A 17,698-nucleotide genomic window follows, 5' to 3' on the forward strand; every position below is an offset into this window, starting at 1 on the left:
TCGAAAAGGTCTATCACGTTCCCAGGTGACACGGGGGGCATGTATCTAGAAGGTATTCCTCCCATGAAGGCTCCTGTCGATTCTGTGGAATCATCACTTAAACTCGAACTCTCATCCGCTATACTTAATAGCAATTTAGCGTCATCCCTGTAATCAGCCAATGCTTGTGCCCCCGCTCCCGCTAAGAACCCAAGTGGGCCGATAGTTACCGGTCTCCCCCTCCTTTACTGCTGGTACATTCTGGTTGGATGCAAAGGCTTTGTGCAAATGCATTTTCCCAACCGCTTGAAAGAGGTCAATTTTGAAATTTGTTAGGTTGAACTCATCTGGAATGCAATAGGAAAGTCCTTTATTTAACAAAGAAATATGTACCGGGCCCAATTGGTGGTCAGTCAAATTCAGTACATTCTGGTCCACTGCGGTTTCTACCATCTCTGCCTCCAAGATACGCTCTATGTCGCGTCCTCCTCCTAAAGGGAACCCCGGTTCTATATTATCTGTTTGGGGTGTCCCTTCCAGTGAACCCAATGAGGCAGCCGCCCCCTCACTTAAACTCGAGTCCTACTCTGTTGTCAGGTAATCTTTCCTGCGGTACTGTCTGTGTTTCTTATATCTATTGTTTGTCCGCGATGTTCTATCAGTCCCTCGGTTTTCACCTGTGGCCTATTCCATGTAAATATTCGACCTGTTTCGAAATCACTTTTGTCGCGGTAAATTTATCCCGCTTGCGTTGTTTTATTTCTGCCTGTATTGGGGTCATTCTAGTGTCCAATTTTTTGTTCAGCTGTGTCCACTGATTTTCTGTCAGCCTGCTCTTTAGTTCATCCTGCGTTTTCCGCATCTCCATATTTACTTGTTCATAATTCTGTATGTTGGATTTAAGTACTAGCTGCAACAGATCTTGTGAACATTTAAGCATTATTTTTTCCCATTCAACTTTAAATGTGGGATCATCAGTGAAGTGTGCAACTTCCTTCCAGACTCTTAAGCCCCGAGGGACTCTGTCCGTGTCTGAATCTCGTTCGCCTGCTCGCACTCTTTAAAATAATGCCCAACATCCTCCCGGCCGGCTTGTAAACCTGATCTCAGAATCCAGTACAAAACTACTACCCTCATCCACAAAGCACTCCATGGCTCAGCACCACCCTACATCTCCTCCCTGGTATCAGTCTACCACCCTACCCGTGCCCTCCGCTCCGCTAATGACCTCAGGTTAGCATCCTCAATAATCAGAACCTCCCACTCCCGTCTGCAAGACTTTACACGTGCTGCGCCGATTCTTTGGAATGCACTACCTAGGTTAATACGATTAATCCCCAATCCCCACAGTTTTAAGCGTACCCTGAAAACTCATTTGTTCAGACTGGCCTACCGCCTCAATGCATTAACCTAACGATCCCTGTGTGGCCTATTTATAAAAAAAAAAAAAAACAATCAGGTTCCTCGCATCATGTTCTCATACATTTTTTTTAGCCCTCTGTGTCTGTACAGCTACATACTTAGGTAGTTAACTGGTTCATGCAGCTTTACATGAACACCCGAGCCTTACACTATGGCTGGTCCGAATAACTAAAGCAATTGTTACCATCCACCTCTCGTGTCTCCCCTTTTCCCCATAGTTTGTAAGCTTGCGAGCAGGGCCCTCATTCCTCCTGGTATCTGTTTTGAACTGTATTTCTGTTATGCTGTAATGTCTATTGTTTGTACAAGTCCCCTCTATAATTTGTAAAGCGCTGCGGAATATGTTGGCGCTTTATAAAAATTATTATTATTATCTCACGGCCATATCTTCTGTCTCCATATGCTCAATGGATATCCGCCAGAATATTAAGAATGAATGGCTACAATGGCTGATGGCAAACAGCTAAGGGTCGGTGTGCTAGGTCATAGACAATACGGGAAAATCAGTCTCTGAGAAACGCAGTAGACCGCACCACCTCCTGTAATCACAGCTGAGCCTTCACGCCTGCAACGGAGATACAGCCGCCGGATCTCGGGTGCTCCTGCCGACAACACATGCCAATAGATCCAATGAAGATAAAGAAAGGCAGCACTCACCGATCCTTCCAAGACAGGTATCTTTATTGATGCAGGGTAAAAGTCTTCACAGCCGGGGGTACAGGTATAAATATATATATAATATAAATATAAAAGTATAAAGATATTAAGCATGCGCTTTGCCTGGCTCTTCCCACTTGCCCTGCAGCGGTGGCAAGTGGGGTTCATATTTTTGGGATTGATGTCACCTTTGTATTGTCAGGTGGCAACAAACCCATGGCTTAGTACTGGAGAGGGGTCTATAAAGACACCTATCCATTACTAATCATATAGTTGTTATGTAAATAAAGACACAGCCAGACTAAAGTCCTTTATTACAAATAAAACAAAACACGCTTTTCCATTTTTATTTAAAAAGAAACTCATCTAACGCCTAATTCCACCGAAGCCCTCGTTCTCCTGTGAGAAAACAAAAATAACACTGTAGTTTACCTAAATAGTTTTTAACCTGGACGGTGCCAAGATGAGACAGTCCTGACTGAGAACCACTGGTGAATGAGCTGCTGCGAGCGCAGCTTCAGTGGCTAGCGGTGACATCATCGAGGTCACTGAGGCTGCATCCCCAGCAGGGCTAAACTGCTGTGACCACAGCACCGTGGGAAAAAAAAAATCAGCCATGAGGTCACAGCAGTTCAGCTCAGTGAGTTTTTACAGCAGATCACTTTTAGAATTTCTCATGGTGATTTGCGGTGAACTCGGCGACTTTTTCCCATGATGCTGAGGTCACCAGTTCATTGGTCCTGCTGGGAAAGCAGCCTCAATGACCTGCAGTAACCTCAATGACGTCACTGCTGCTCTTATAGATGTGCCTTTTCTGGACAGCTGCAGGCTGATATTTTTAGGCTGGGGGGGGAAACAGCCCTCAGCTGTGAGTTTTGCCTGGCTGGTTACAGAAAATACAGGGGAACTCACGCCAGAATTTTTATTTATCTTTAGAGCAGGTGGCGGGTGATGAATAATTCCGATCAGCCACTGCCTGCTGTCACTGGTATTCGTGGCAGCAGGTGTACGCTGATGGGAGTAATAGTCCAATCAGTCACCTGCTGTCGCTGTTATCAGTTGAATACAACTCTCAACATTCTGCCCTGATTGCCAGCAGAGCAGGGGAGAATGATGAGAGCAGTCTTCAAAACCCAGCGGCGGGGAACAGGGCTAACTGTACCGCTACATCTTAGGCACCGATACATGTCACACAGATGACATCCCTGTGTGTCATCTGTGTGTGGGACGTTTTACAGCCCATGCTGCTGATAAAAAAAAAAATGGGTATGTCAGCGTATTTTGCCTACGGACACAGGGTTCGCAGAAACACATTGGTAGAGTTCCTGCTCTAGGCCAGAATGACCCTCGTAGCCCATTGGCCAGGCAGAGCTCCTCCTCTAGGTCAAACGGATCCTCATAGACCATTGGCCAGGCAGAGCTCTTCCTCGAGGCTAGACTGACCCTCTTAGACCATTAGCCAGGCACAGCTCCTCTTCTAGACGAGACTGACCCTTGTAGACCACTAGCCAGGCTTTGCTCCTCTTCTAGGCCACAAGGACCCTCCTAAACCAAAACCAGACAAGACTAACTCTCAGACTATTCCATGCTTCTTCTCCTCCTCTAGGTCAGACTTACATTTGTAGATTATTTTTCTGGCTCCAATCCTCTTTTAGGCCAGACTAACCTTGATAGACCATTCCACCAGCTTTGGTCTTCTTACAGGCCAGACTGACCCCCATAGTCCATTTCTACGCCTCTGCTCCTCTAGGCCAGATAGACTCTCGTAGACGATTAGCCAGGCTCTCCTCTAGGCCAGATTGACTCTCACAGACCACTGGCCAGGCTCTACTACTAAACCAGACTAGAATTACCATTGTAGACCATTCCTAGTCTCTAGTAGACTGGAATGACCCTAACTGACCATTGCCTCAGCTCTGCTGCACCCCTAGGCCAAACTGACTTTCCTGAAACAAGACTAGTTTGACTCAGACTATTCCTCGACTCTGTTCCTCCTCTAGGCCAGAATGACCTCTGTAGTACAAAGCCCTGGCTCTGCTCCTACTCTAGGCCAGAGTGATTCTCGTGGACCATAACCCTGGTTCTGCTCCTTTTCTCTAGGCCAGAGTGACCCTCGTAGACCATAGCCCTGGCTCTGCGTCTCCTCTAGGCCAGAGTGTCCCTCGTAGAACATAGCCCTGGCTCTGCTTCTCCTCTGGGCCAGAGTGATTCTCGTAGACCATAGCCTGGCTGTCACGATAATGGGAATATGCCATGTTTGGGATCTACCTAAAAGTTCCATGGCTTTCAGACACACGCTGTGAACCTTTTCGACCCCTTTCCCCCCCTCTTCCCACTCTGCCTGAGTGTGTAACCCAAAACCCTTCATTACCCTCCTCCCTCAAGATTTTATGCGGCTATGCTGCAGGCAGACAAGTCTCCCTTCCCCATTCATTCCCCCTCCCACCTTGTACTGGTTAAAACTGGTATAGAAAGTCTGAGCTTCTATTGTTCATTTAAGGTTATATATATTGGCACCGATCAGGGTTAGAGATATAAGAATTATATATTCCGGATGTCCATCTAGGGTTCTATAACTCCCTGAAATCGCTAGAAGCTAAACCCAATGAGTGCAAAGTGTGGGTTTTTCCGTAAGCGGGTCATGTAAGTACGCAGTGTTTACACTTAAAAAAATCGTCCTGACGTGGTGCACCTCTTGATCATGGTGTCTTTCGTATAAGAGATTTATACAGCGAGCTAGGTAGAAAAATGGTTGCCATAACGCCAAGTAAAAGGGGAGGTTTCAGCCTCTAAGTGAGGTCACCACGGGGGGAGTGCCTTGTGTTTAGGCTAGGAAATAAGTGAGTGAAGCAAACAGTCTACACGTTTCTTTGGGGTCTAGCTGCTATACAGGGGTGATGCATCTGGATATATACTCGTCCTTCCCCACAGCACACGGTCAGCGAAAAGATGACATAACGAAATGTAAGTGATTTTTCAACGCTAATCCCATTTTATTTGTAATTGTATTGTACATACGATATTTGTCTTCTTTCTAATATCTTTTATACCTTTGTAAACCCTGACTACCTTTTTTTGGAGTAAAATATAAAATTACTAGCTTGTCTTTCCTTGCTCTATAACGTACGGTCGCGTCCTCTCAAGTGAATTACACTACGAATCTGGGTTGGTTCCAGACCCGTTAATAATTATGAAATCGGAGCTGGTGGCAGCAGAACTTGTCCTGTGCAATTGGGAGGCTTTGTAGCGACCGGCGGTGTTAATTATTTTTCCCGCCTGAATGGGAGTAGTTATATCGCCCTCGCTGCAGTGTGCCCATTAGCCAGTACAAAGTAAGGCAGCCTTTCTGGCGACTAATTATCCTAAGTGCAGTACCCTGACTGACCTGAGGGTAAGGGGACGCCAGTGAGCTGCAAGTTCCAAACCGGAACTGGGAAGTGGGATATAGATAAATCCCCTTCACAAAAAACCAGGGGCAACCCAACAACCCCGGTTCATGACAAATTGGTGTGATTGGTGGGGATTGTAAAGGTATCATCCCCATGAATCGTGACATATTGGTGGCAGCGCGGTGGGATTCCTGACACTGGCTCTGCTCCTTCTCCAGGTCAGAGTGACCCTCATACACCATAGCCCTGACTCTGTGTCTCCTCTAGGCTAGACTGACCCACATAGACCATAGCCCTGGCTCTGCTCCTCCTCTAGGTCAGAGTGACCCTCATAGACCATACCCCTGGCTCTGCTTCTCCTCTAGACTAGAGTGACCTTGTAGACCATAGCCCTGGCGCGGCTCCTCCTCTAGGACAGTGACCGCCATAGACCACAGCCCTGGCTCTGCTCCTCCTCTAAGTCAGAGTGACCCTCGTAGACCACAGCCCTGGCTCTGCTTCTCCTCTGGCTAGAGTGATTCTCGTGGACCATAGCCCTGGCTCTGCTTTTCCTATAGGCCAGAGTGACCCTCATAGACTATACCCCTAGCTCTGCTTCTCCTCTAGGCTAGAGTGACTTCGTAGACCATAGCCCTGGCTCTGCTCCTCCTCTAGGACAGAGTGACCGCCGTAGACCACAGCCCAGGCTCTGCTTCTCCTCTAGGCTAGAGTGACCCTCATAGACCATAGCCTTGGCTCTGCTCCTCCTCTAGGACAGAGTGACCCTCGTAGACCATAGCCCTAGCTCTGCTTCTCCTCTGGCCAGAGTGATTCTTGTAGACCATAGCGCTGGCTCTGCTCTTCCTCTAGGCCAGAGTGACCCTCGTAGACCATAGCCCTGGCTCTGCTTCTCCTCTGGGCTACAGTGATTCTCATGCATCATAGCCCTGGCTCTGCTCCTTTTCTAGGCCAGAGTGACCCTCATAGACCGTAGCCGTTGCCCTGTTTCTCCTCTAGGTTAGACAGACCCTCGTACACCATTGGTCAGGATCTGCTTCTCCTCCAGGCCAGACTGACCCCCAAAGACCACTGACCGGTTCTGCTTTTTTATGTTGACAGACACTATACTCGAGGTTACAGGTATCATTATGACCCACATTTTTAGAGTGTCGGATATTTTATTAACCTTCTATTTCCTCATTGAATATTGCTAAAAACGGCACTAAGTTCCTTCAGTGAATGAAGTAAACACTTTTATTTCCAGTATCCCTAGCCCCGTCCTGCATACAAATGTATACTGAGCTCTATGGGTGATAGTAATGATGTCGAATGGCCTCCCCTGCCACTAGGGGGTACAGTGGGATTAAAAACAGCAAAAAAAAAAAAAAAACTAAAATAGAAACAATAAAAAATGATATAATCTATACATCACCCTGGTTATAAAAGAATGGTCGGAAATAATTAGAAAATGCTACAGATGCAGAGGTCTCCACAGCGCAGTCATGTGACATAATACAGGATGCCTCAACACTGTACGGTAAACACAAGGACCCCGGGGGCCCACAATAATAAATAACAAAATATAAACCTCTGTAACACTGATGGCATCCTGCGGGTGGTGCTGCTCCCCCCCATCCAGAAACGTAAAACACAGTTGACCTAGGCTGCAACGGGTTTCCTGCCCTGCCCAGTATCTTTGGAAGACAGACCCTTGGCAGTAATGGGAAGTGGGAAAAAGAAAAATCTTTGGCGCTTGAGATTAACGCCCTCTTGGACCTAAGCAGGAAAAAGCAGGGAGGGCTATCAGCATGGGTCGTGGCTCCAGAAAACTGAGCTCACAGCATTAAAAATGGTGAAGAGTCCAGTGGAGCGTCCTGGCGGCGAGCACTGGTTGGCACGCGTCTGATGAGATGCAGGAAAGGGCTGGCAGCTGTCACTCTGCTCAGCCGGTGAGAGGGTGGAGAGCGAGGACAGGAGGGGGTGGCAGGCGTACAATGCTGGCATGGTGCCCGTGACAAGATTACAGTGCTGCCTACCCACCCCAGCTCTCTGTGCGCACAGTCTCCGACTAGAACAGAGACGACGCTCCATATTACACTTTCCACGTAGCGAGGAGGCCTAGCATTCCAGGTTTGCGCCAAAAGTCTTGCGGCAGTCCAAGGCTTTGGTGCTGGGGAGCTGAGCCCGCCGTTTGCGCAGTTCCTCCTTTCCCAGTGAGTTGCTCAGTTTCTTACACGCCATCTTGTATCGGCTGTCGAATGCGGCTGCGGGTTATAAAGGGGATCTATAGATTAAGGGCACATACGGTTCCACATGTATCCCAACCTCAGATGTGACCAGTCACTCACCTACATCCATGTGCTCCCTCCCCAGGGCAGCCATTGTCAGCAGCAGCATCTCGCGGTAGATCCCCCTGTAGGAGGTCAGGGCACGGGTTGGAGGCAGGGTGCTGTGAGGTGGACCCCCATTAATAATCACCTACCTCTGGATGATCTGCGGTGGGGAGTTCTGCTCCTGGAGGACATTTAATAGCAGCTGAATTGCTTTATGGACCTCAAAGAGTCCAATGAAATTCAGGATCTTTTCCAGGAACTCCAGGGTAAAAGGATGAGAGTGGGAGCGCCAGCCGTGCAGGTGATTTGGGAGGTTTCCTGTGCAGGACAGAACGCACGAGTTTATGGAACCTGCCCACCAGGTGGCACTGCTCCATTGCATGCTAAAGGAGCCAATAACTTACGGTGAAGCTTCCATAGGGAGTACATGGGCGGCCATCGGTCAGGGTCCTGCAGCAAGACATCCCATAATAAACGGACTCTGACGTGTGGATGGTCCATAACCTGCAGGGCATGAAGAGGCTGTCAGGGATACCTCAGTGCCCCTCCTTAGTAATGCGCCACCACTCGGCCTGATTCCCACCTGTGCAGACAGCTGTACATGCTTTGACGCCAAAACTAGCTGCGGTAGGTTACTGGGCAGAGCCAGGCGCTGGAAATACCAAACCAGATTCCAGTAGATAATGGGATGACTGTCCACCAGTTCCGGTTGGGACAGGAAGTCGCCGCCCTCGTTCTCCAGAAGGCTCTCCATCTCTTTGCGGAGGACCAATGGGCAGAGATACGCCACCGTCACCATCTCTGAGTTCACATCGCTGGCGCTGTGCTGAAAGGAGGGAAACAGAATGAGAAAAAGGGACTGATGTCCACTCTGCCAGTAGGGATGCCCAGCACAGTACCTGGATCTGAGGGTAGCCATTACTCGGGACATGAGACCCGTCCTCGTCCAGCACCAGACATTGGTAGCGGTCGCTTAATACAGGGCCGTGGCTCACAGCGCCTCCTTTTGTGGCTGCTTCACAGGAGTCATCAGTGCTGCCAACACAGAGGGCAACATAATGAGCAGCTGCGGGTAATTTGAATATTGGGGCTTTGCTCCCTATATCCTAGCACACACATTGGGTGTAGTATAGCATAGTAAGTGACGGGACTTTATGTCCCGCTATCTAGCATTTAGGCACTTTATCTCCTAATACAAGTAAGGCCCCTGATGATTCAGCTTGGAAGAAACGAGTTGGAACAATCCATGAGGGAGAGTGCAGGTCATGCTTAATACAGGGGTAGATGTGGACTGCCCTTGTAAGGGCGGGAGTCTTGGGGATAGATTACCGCTAGCCACATAGGGATTGACAGGGTATTGTCTTCCCCACGCATTGTTCCATGGATCATCCCTAAACCCAGGAATATCCATTTCTCCCGTGCCTGATCTTGGTGAGATCGTTCCTCTTTATGATTTAATCTCACAGGTTGCATATTTTATATCATGTCATTGTTTGTGACATTTATGTGATAACTGATATTTATTTATGCAGCCAAGGGTATAAGAACTATTGCTGTCACCTGCATGAGTGATTTGCATGTGCAGTAACGCTCTTGACACCATACCTTGGTCCAAATTGATTTCGCTATAGCCACTGCAAGAGAAATCTTTTTATCCTAAAGGGGTTTTCGTTTCTGTATTGGCTTGGTTTTACATGATTGAAACTTTACTCCCCCCCCCCCGTTTTACTCCACTTAGGGTGACACTTTTTTTTGTGATATCTTTTAAGCTCACATTAAAAGTTATGTTTTAATTTTCACCTATGCTGTATTATATTTATCGTTAGATGGGATCATTCTAATCACTGGTAGTTATTCTACATTTTTTGCTTTTTTCAGTGCAGCCAAGTATGCAGTGCAGTCACCTCTACTGGCCTCCAATAGTCCGCTGGGTTGTGCCTGTGGGTACAGATCATGTGCGCTGCATTCCTGTTATATGACTGCAGGATACAGAGAGTTAAAAGACAGGAAACTGCGGTAGCGCATCACAGTTGTGGACACGGTGCCCACATAGGTCAACACGGGTCATCAGGAGACCACGAGCCCTGGATCACTGCAGTACCCCACAGAGGGGTGCGCCAGCCCTCACCTATGCGGTCTCTGCAGGTCAGTGATCTTGACGTTCAGGAAGGGCACAAAGTGTTGTCCGCAGAACGTACACGTAGTCTTGAGGTTGGAGTCATCGGACGTCCAGCCAGCCATGATGTCCTCATCATAGATCAGGGAGTGACAGGCATGACATAGGGAGCAGCTGGACAGCAGGACCTAAGGAGCGGGAAAGGAGCAGTCACATGCCGAGGTCAGCAACAGCTGGCATCCTTATAGATATGACGCCCACCTCCACAGTGGCCACATCCTGGTAGCCATCCAACAGACGCTCCATGGACTTATGGATCGCAAAGTTACAGACTGAGGCATCGGAGCAGTCGGCCTCACTTCCCAGGGACACCGAGCTCTGGAAGAAGAGTGAACAGGACTAATAACCACCATCAGAACATGAGACCCCCCTACAACTACTGCAGCAGCTGCCCACCTCAGAGGCCGTGGACTCAGGTCTCCTGTGGACCCTCCATCCAGAATTGTGCTCCAACATTAGAGAAGGTGTCTCGGACACTCTGCCGGCCTTCCGCAGTAGCGAGGTCCTGGGCAGCTTCCTGGAGGGAGTAAGCAGCTGCTGGATTTTCCCGGCCAGGCTCCGTCTATGCAGCCCATCCCTGTAGCTGCCACTGCTGCCCAAGTCATCCCGGCTCCTGCTGACAGTGGAGCTCTCTGTCAGGAGCAGCTCAGAGTCATCGGATGTGACCGTCCCACTGCCTGTGCCGTCTGTGACAAAGCTGACATTGGATAAGCTCCCATTTTCTGAGGGTCCGAGAATCAGCGGCACCTCACCAGGTCTGGTGTCTGGATCTATGGGAACCGATTCCACTTCCAGATCCTCCATCACTACGGGAAAAAAAACACATGGTGGTTAAAAAACAGCTCAAAGGGATTCTCCATCCAAACTGAGACTCCCAAAATGCACTGTGCTCTGCATGTCACTTACGGTTCGTCACCCGTTCCAGCATACACGCGTCACTCCGTGTACAGCTGACGCTCCAGCTTTTCACCAGTTTCCCCGTAGTGATGCCCTTAGGAACCCGACTTGGGGGCCCGGACCAAGAGGTCTGTCGCAGTAGGCTGAGCTGTGGGGGGAAGTCTCCCGAGCAGCTGCTGTCTGTCCAGGTATCTGCAGAGCAACACAAAGAACAGATACATTATCAGGTGGCCACTATCGGGAAGCAGCGACGTCCCCTCCATACGTTACACTCCACTATCGAGGGGGCAGTGAGGTCCCCTCCCTACGTTACACCCCACAGTCAGGAGGGCAGCGATGTCCCCTCCGTACGTTACACACCACAGTGGGGGGCAGTGACATCGCCTCCGTACGTTACACACCACAGTAGGGGGCAGGGACGTCCCCTCCGTACGTTACACCACACTGTCGGGGGGCAGGGACGTCCCCTCTGTACGTTACACTCCACAATCGGTGGGGGGGGGGGGGCTTGATTGGGTCAGTGATGGCCCCGCCATACGTTACACCCCATAATAAGGGGGGCAGCAACGTCCCTTCCATACGTTACACCCCACAATAAGGGGGGCAGCGACATACCCTCCGTACGTTACACCCACAATAAGGGGGCAGCAACATCCCCTCCATATGTTAAACCCCACAGTCGGTGGGGGGCAGAGACATCCCCTCCATACGTTACACCCCACAATAAGGGGGGCAGCAATGTCCCTTCCATACATTACTGAGATTCTGGTGCTCCAGGGCAGCCTGTAGGGGAGGGGGGTTGCGGGCGGCCTGTGGAGGGGGCTTTAGGTAGTGCTTTGCTTACATATGCATCCTTATGGTTATGAGAGGTCACTTATCACTCAGTCACCTGCCTCCTATTTTACATAGTGCACTTGCACAGTTCATATTGTGGTCTTTGTTAAAAAAAATAATGTATGTACAGCAAAATGGAGCAGTTGACTAGCTATGTGCAGTAGCACCCATCGGCAACAGATGCTGAAAAGACAGCATTTGATCTTAACCCCTTTTACCCCCAAGGGTGGTTTGCACGTCAATGACCAGGCCAATTTTTACAATTCTGACCACTGTCCCTTTATGAGGTTATAACTCTGGAACGCTTCAACGGATCCTGGTGATTCTGACATTGTTTTCTCGTGACATATTGTACTTCATGATAGTGGTAAAATTTCTTTGATATTATCTGCGTTTATTTGTGGAAAAAAAACGGAAAATTTTGAAAATTTCGCAATTTTCCAACTTTGAATTTTTATGCAATTAAATCACAGAGATATGTCACACAAAATACTTAATAAGTAACATATCCCACATGTCTACTTTACATCAGCACAATTTTGGAACCAACATTTTTTTTTGTTAGGGAGTTATAAGGGTTAAAAGTTGACCAGCAATTTCTCATTTTTACACCATTTTTTTTTTAGGGACCACATCTCATTTGAAGTCATTTTGAGGGGTCTGTATGATAGAAAATACCCAAGTGTGACACCATTCTAAAAACTGCACCCCTCAAGGTGCTCAAAACCACATTCAAGAAGTTTATTAACCCTTCAGGCGTTTCACAGGAATTTTTGGAATGTTTAAATAAAAATGAACATTTAACTTTTTTTTCACAAAAAATTTACTTCAGCTCCAATTTGTTTTATTTTACCAAGGGTAACAGGAGAAAATGTTGTTGTACAATTTCTCCTGAGTACGCTGATACCCCATATGTGGGGGTAAACCACTGTTTGCGCGCATGGGAGAGCTCGGAATGGAAGGAGCGCCGTTTGACTTTTCAATGCAAAATTGACAGGAATTGAGATGGGACGCCATGTTGCATTTGGAGAGCCACTGATGTGCCTAAACATTGAAACCCCCACAAGTGACACCATTTTGGAAAGTAGGAACTTATCTGGATGTGTGGTGAGCACTTTGACCCACCAAGGGCTTCACAGAAGTTTATAATGCAGAGCCATAAAAGTAAAACAAAAATTTTTTCCCACAAAAATTATTTTTTAGCCCCCAGTTTTGTATTTTCCCGAGGGTAACAGGTGAAATTGGACCCCAAAAGTTGTTGTCCAATTTGTTCTGAGTATGCTGATACCTGATATGTGGGGGGGAACCACCGTTTGAGCGCATGGCAGAGCTCGTAAGAGAAGTAGCATCATTTGGAATGCAGACTTAGATGGATTGGTCTGCAGGCGTCACATTGCGTTTGCAGAGCCCCTAATGTACCTAAACAGTAGAAACCCCCCACAAGTGACCCCATATTGGAAACTAGACCCCCCAAGGAACTTATCTAGATGTGTTGTGAGAACTTTGAACCCCCAAGTGTTTCACTACAGTTTATAACGCAGAGCCGAGAAAATAAAAAATCCTTTTTTTCCCACAAAAATTATTTTTTAGCCCCCAGTTTTGTATTTTCCCAAGGGTAACAGGAGAAATTGGACCCCAAAAGTTGTTGTCCAATTTGTCCTGAGTTCGCTGATACCCTATATGTTGGGGTAAACCCCTGTTTGGGCACACGGGAGAGCTCAGAAGGGAAGGAGCACTGTTTTACTTTTTCAACGCAGAATGGGCTGGAATTGAGATCGGACGCCATGTCGCGTTTGGAGAGCCCCTGATGTGCCTAAACAGTGGAAACCCCACAATTATAACTGAAACCCTAATCCAAACACACCCCTAACCCTAATCCCAACGTTAACCCTAACCACACCCCTAACCCTAATCCCAACCCTATTCCCAATCGTAAATGTAATCCAAACCCTAACTTTAGCCCCAACCCTAACCCTAACTTTAGCCCCAACCCTAACTGTAGCCTTAACCCTAACCCTAGCCCTAGGCCTAACCCTAATGGGAAAATGGAAATAAATACATTTTTTAATTTTTTTTATTTTTCCCCAACTAAGGGGGTGATGAAGGGGGGTTTGATTTACTTTTATAGCGGGTTTTTTAGTGGATTTTTATGATTGGCAGCCGTCACACACTGAAAGACGCTTTTTATTGCAAAAAATATTTTTTGCATTACCACATTTTGAGAGCTATAATTTTTCCGTATTTGAGTCCACAGAATCATGTGAGGTCTTGTTTTTTGCGGGACGAGTTGACGTTTTTATTGGTAACATTTTCGGGCACGTGACATTTTTTGATCGCTTTTTATTCCGATTTTTGTGAGGCAGAATGACCGAAAATAAGCTATTCATGAACTTCTTTTGGGGGAGGCGTTTATACCGTTCCGCGTTTGGTAAAATGGATAAAGCAGTTTTATTCTTCGGGTCAGTGCGATTACAGCGATACCTCATTTATATCATTTTTCTATGTTTTGGCGCTTTTATATGATAAAAACTATTTTACAGAAAAAATAATTATTTTTGCATCGTTTTATTTAGAGAACTATAACTTTTTTATTTTTTCGCTGATGATGCTGTGTGGCAGCTCGTTTTTTGCGGGACAAGATGAGGTTTTCAGCGGTACCATGGTTATTTATATCCGTCTTTTTGATCACGTGTTATTCCACTTTTTGTTTGGCGGTATGAGAATAAAGCGTCGTTTTTTGCCTCTTTTTTTTACGGTGTTCACTGAAGGGGTTAACTAGTGATATAGTTTTATAGGTGGGGTCGTTACGGACGCGGCGATACTAATCGTGTACTTTTATTGTTTGTTTTTTTAATTTAGATAAAGAAATGTATTTATGGGAATAATATTTTTTTTTTTTCATTATTTAGTAATTTTTTTGTTTATTTTATTTTTTTTTTTACACATTTGGAAAAAATTTTTTTTACTTTTTTACTTTGTCCCAGGGGGGGGACATCACAGATCGATGATCTGACAGTTTGCACAGCACCGATCTTACTTACAACACTGCAGGCTTACCAAGCGCCTGCTCTGAGCAGGCACTTGGTAAGCCACCTCCCTCCCTGCAGGACCCGGATGCCGCGGCCATCTTGGATCCGGGCCTGGAGCAGGGAGGGAGGTAGGGAGACCCTTGCAGCAACGCGATCACATCGCGTTGCTGCGGGGGTCTCAGGGAAGCCCGCAGGGAGCCCCCTCCCTGCGCGACGCTTCCCTATACCGCCGGCTCACCGCGATCATTTTTGATCGCGGTGTGCCGGGGGTTAATATGCCGGGGGCGGTCCGTGACCGCTCCTGGCACAAAGCGCCGGATGTCAGCTGCGATATCGATCGGCCGCGCTCCCCCCGTGAGCCTATGACGTACTCTCCCGTCGAGGGTCAGATAGGCCCAGGGCACCTCGACGGGATAGTACGTCATAAGGTCAGAGAGGGGTTAATAAACCAGATGCCCATTTTCAGGAAGACAGGAGGAATACACTAATCTATATGTTGACTTTTGAATGTGTTTCTTTCTAGTTGGTCAAAAAAACTGACTTTTGTTCGTGTAAGCCAATAATATTGGCTTGTAAGTTGATAATTTGTTGTAACATATTGTGCTTTTATCCTGGATGACTAGTGATACAGAGTCATGGAACAATGATGTTTGCTGATAAGTTGAATTCACATTGTTCAGGCCAGCCAGCTTGTTGAATTGCAAAGTAGAGGAGGAAAAACTGTGCAAATAAATTAACATTGTAAAACAATGACAGTTCACTACATCACATCTTTCTCCTGACCTCTGGATGCTGGTTTGAAGGTCAGTTGTTTACTATAAAAAAGGAGACGCTTCTCTGTAACAATTATACCTCCAGTCAACCAAAGTATAGAGATCCAAAGAACCAGAGACTCTTTATAGGACAGCAGCCAAGACATCGTGGCTTCATTACGAGGGGACGCAGATTAGTCATTCTACAGGATGCCGGCTTAGGCTACTTTCACACTAGCGTCGCACTGCGACGGGCCGAGGTTCCGATGCTAGCAGTGAAACGGAGGCACAACGGAGGCAGCGGATGCATTTTTCCTGCGCATCCGCTGCCCCATTGTAAGGTGCGGGGATGTGGGGGAAAAAGCGGTCCGTCGGCAGCAAAAAACGTTACATGTACTGGGCTGGAATAATACAGATCTGCTCCACTAATTATCACAAATCCATGGATATGTTAGAGGTAGTCAGGATTTGTATCCATGGGGCTCAGGCAACCGGTGGGTCCATTTGTAGTGGCCAGGAATGGCCTGGCTTCATGGAGATGTTCGGAGAAGCGAGGTTGTGAGCCTCCGGTTATCTGGCCTTGTACCTGAATGAACTGTCCGCTTCTTAAGCTTCTTGTTACCTCCTCTTTGTGCATGCCACATGTGGGTTAGTCGGCTCTGGAAGTCCCAGCTGTTCCCCGGCGAGTCAGCAGACGGATGAGACTCTGTAATTTTACACCATTTTGGATATTTTGCTGGGACTGTTCCATGTGTTATTTTCCCTTGTGTATCCACAGATGCTACTGCACATACGCTGCCGCCAGTTCCAGTTTGCTGTACATACATTTTTTGTAGATACTTTTTTATTTTTAACAAAGTCCACAATATAAACTGTGTAAGTGCAGTATGTAAAATAGGAGGCAGGTGACTGAGGGATCAGTGACCTGTCATAAGCCTATAAGGATGTGTATGTAAGCAGAGCACCACATAAAGCCCCGCCCATAGCCAGTTCCAAAAAAGGAGGTGGCGGCAAGGGGAGGAATTAGGGAAAATATCTGATCTAAAACCAAAATGTTAAAGTGGAAGGGTAATGGGGGAATAGGTAAATGGGACACACAAAACAAAGGAAGCTGTGAACACACAGTATGTGGCCAAGAAGTGGCCACTGTACCCACAGTAAACGTAGTTTCCGTTGCATTTGAGAATGAGTGAGCTTACCATGTATTACACCAAGTTACTGCTGCTGACAGATGGGACAGGCCCATAAACGCTACTGGAAAGGGCTTAACACAAAGAAGTGGCAAATTTCTTGTTCCAAAGACACCAAGCGTTTTCAAAGCCTGATTATGCTAGGATTGTGCGGCTACTCGTTCCGGGATATCCTCGGGGTGATCCTCGACTCTGCCCTCTCCTTCAAGCCACATATCCAAGCCCTTGCCTCCTCCTGCCGTCTCAAACTCAAAAATATTTCCCGGATCCGTGCTTTCCTTGACCGCGACACCGCAAAAACTCTAGTGCATGCCCTTATCATCTCCCGCCTCGACTACTGCAACCTCCTACTCTCTGGACTCCCCTCTAGCACTCTGGCACCGCTCCAATCCATCCTACACGCTGCTGCCCGACTAATCTACCTGTCTCCCCGCTATTCCCCAGCCTCTCCCCTATGTCAAGCCCTTCACTGGCTTCCTATCGCCCAGAGACTCCAGTTCAAAACCCTCACAATGACATACAAAGCCATCCACAACCTTTCTCCTCCATACATCTGTGACATGGTCTCCCGGTACCTACCTACACGCAACCTCCGATCCTCTCAAGACCTCCTTCTCTACTCCCCTCTCATCTCTTCTTCCCACAACCGCATCCAAGACTTCTCCCGTGCTTGCCCCATACTCTGGAACTCTCTACCCCAACACATCAGACTCTCGCCTACCATAGAAACCTTCAAAAAGAACCTGAAGACCCACCTCTTCCGACAAGCCTACAGCCTGCAGTGATCCTGAAGTTACTGAACCGCCGCGCAACCTGCCCTACCCTCTCCTAGTGTTTCATCACCCCTCCCCTGCAGACTGTGAGCCCTCGCGGGCAGGGTCCTCCCTCCTTATGTACCCGTGTGCCTGTTATCTGCTCATGTTTAATGTATTTGTCTATATTTGCCTCGTATTCACATGTAAAGCGCCATGGAATAAATGGCGCTATAAAAATGTATAATAATAATAATAATAATAATAATAATATCCTCGATAGGAGGGTCTGTACAGCCCCACAATATA

At 47.5% G+C, this 17,698-nt stretch overlaps 1 protein-coding gene across 3 annotated transcripts in view; it reads right to left on the reverse strand.

Annotated features, from left to right (window-relative positions):
* Positions 1 to 5,027: 5,027 nt before the first annotated feature.
* The window catches only part of DENND4B (DENN domain containing 4B), an 83,373-nt gene continuing 70,702 nt past the window's right edge, over positions 5,028 to 17,698 (reverse strand). For all 3 annotated transcript variants that reach the window (XM_069768172.1, XM_069768165.1, XM_069768176.1), the window contains 10 exons: positions 10,842 to 11,024; positions 10,332 to 10,741; positions 10,137 to 10,253; positions 9,888 to 10,063; positions 8,659 to 8,794; positions 8,343 to 8,585; positions 8,164 to 8,263; positions 7,909 to 8,077; positions 7,775 to 7,839; positions 5,028 to 7,690 (listed from right to left, as the gene is read on the reverse strand). In XM_069768172.1, coding sequence (XP_069624273.1) covers positions 7,545 to 7,690; positions 7,775 to 7,839; positions 7,909 to 8,077; positions 8,164 to 8,263; positions 8,343 to 8,585; positions 8,659 to 8,794; positions 9,888 to 10,063; positions 10,137 to 10,253; positions 10,332 to 10,741; positions 10,842 to 11,024 — 1,745 coding nt within the window. In that variant the 3' untranslated portion in view covers positions 5,028 to 7,544. The remainder of the gene's footprint in view (positions 7,691 to 7,774; positions 7,840 to 7,908; positions 8,078 to 8,163; positions 8,264 to 8,342; positions 8,586 to 8,658; positions 8,795 to 9,887; positions 10,064 to 10,136; positions 10,254 to 10,331; positions 10,742 to 10,841; positions 11,025 to 17,698) is intronic.

Source organism: Ranitomeya imitator, chromosome 1, assembly GCF_032444005.1.
Source record: "Ranitomeya imitator isolate aRanImi1 chromosome 1, aRanImi1.pri, whole genome shotgun sequence".
Lineage (NCBI taxonomy): Eukaryota > Metazoa > Chordata > Amphibia > Anura > Dendrobatidae > Ranitomeya > Ranitomeya imitator.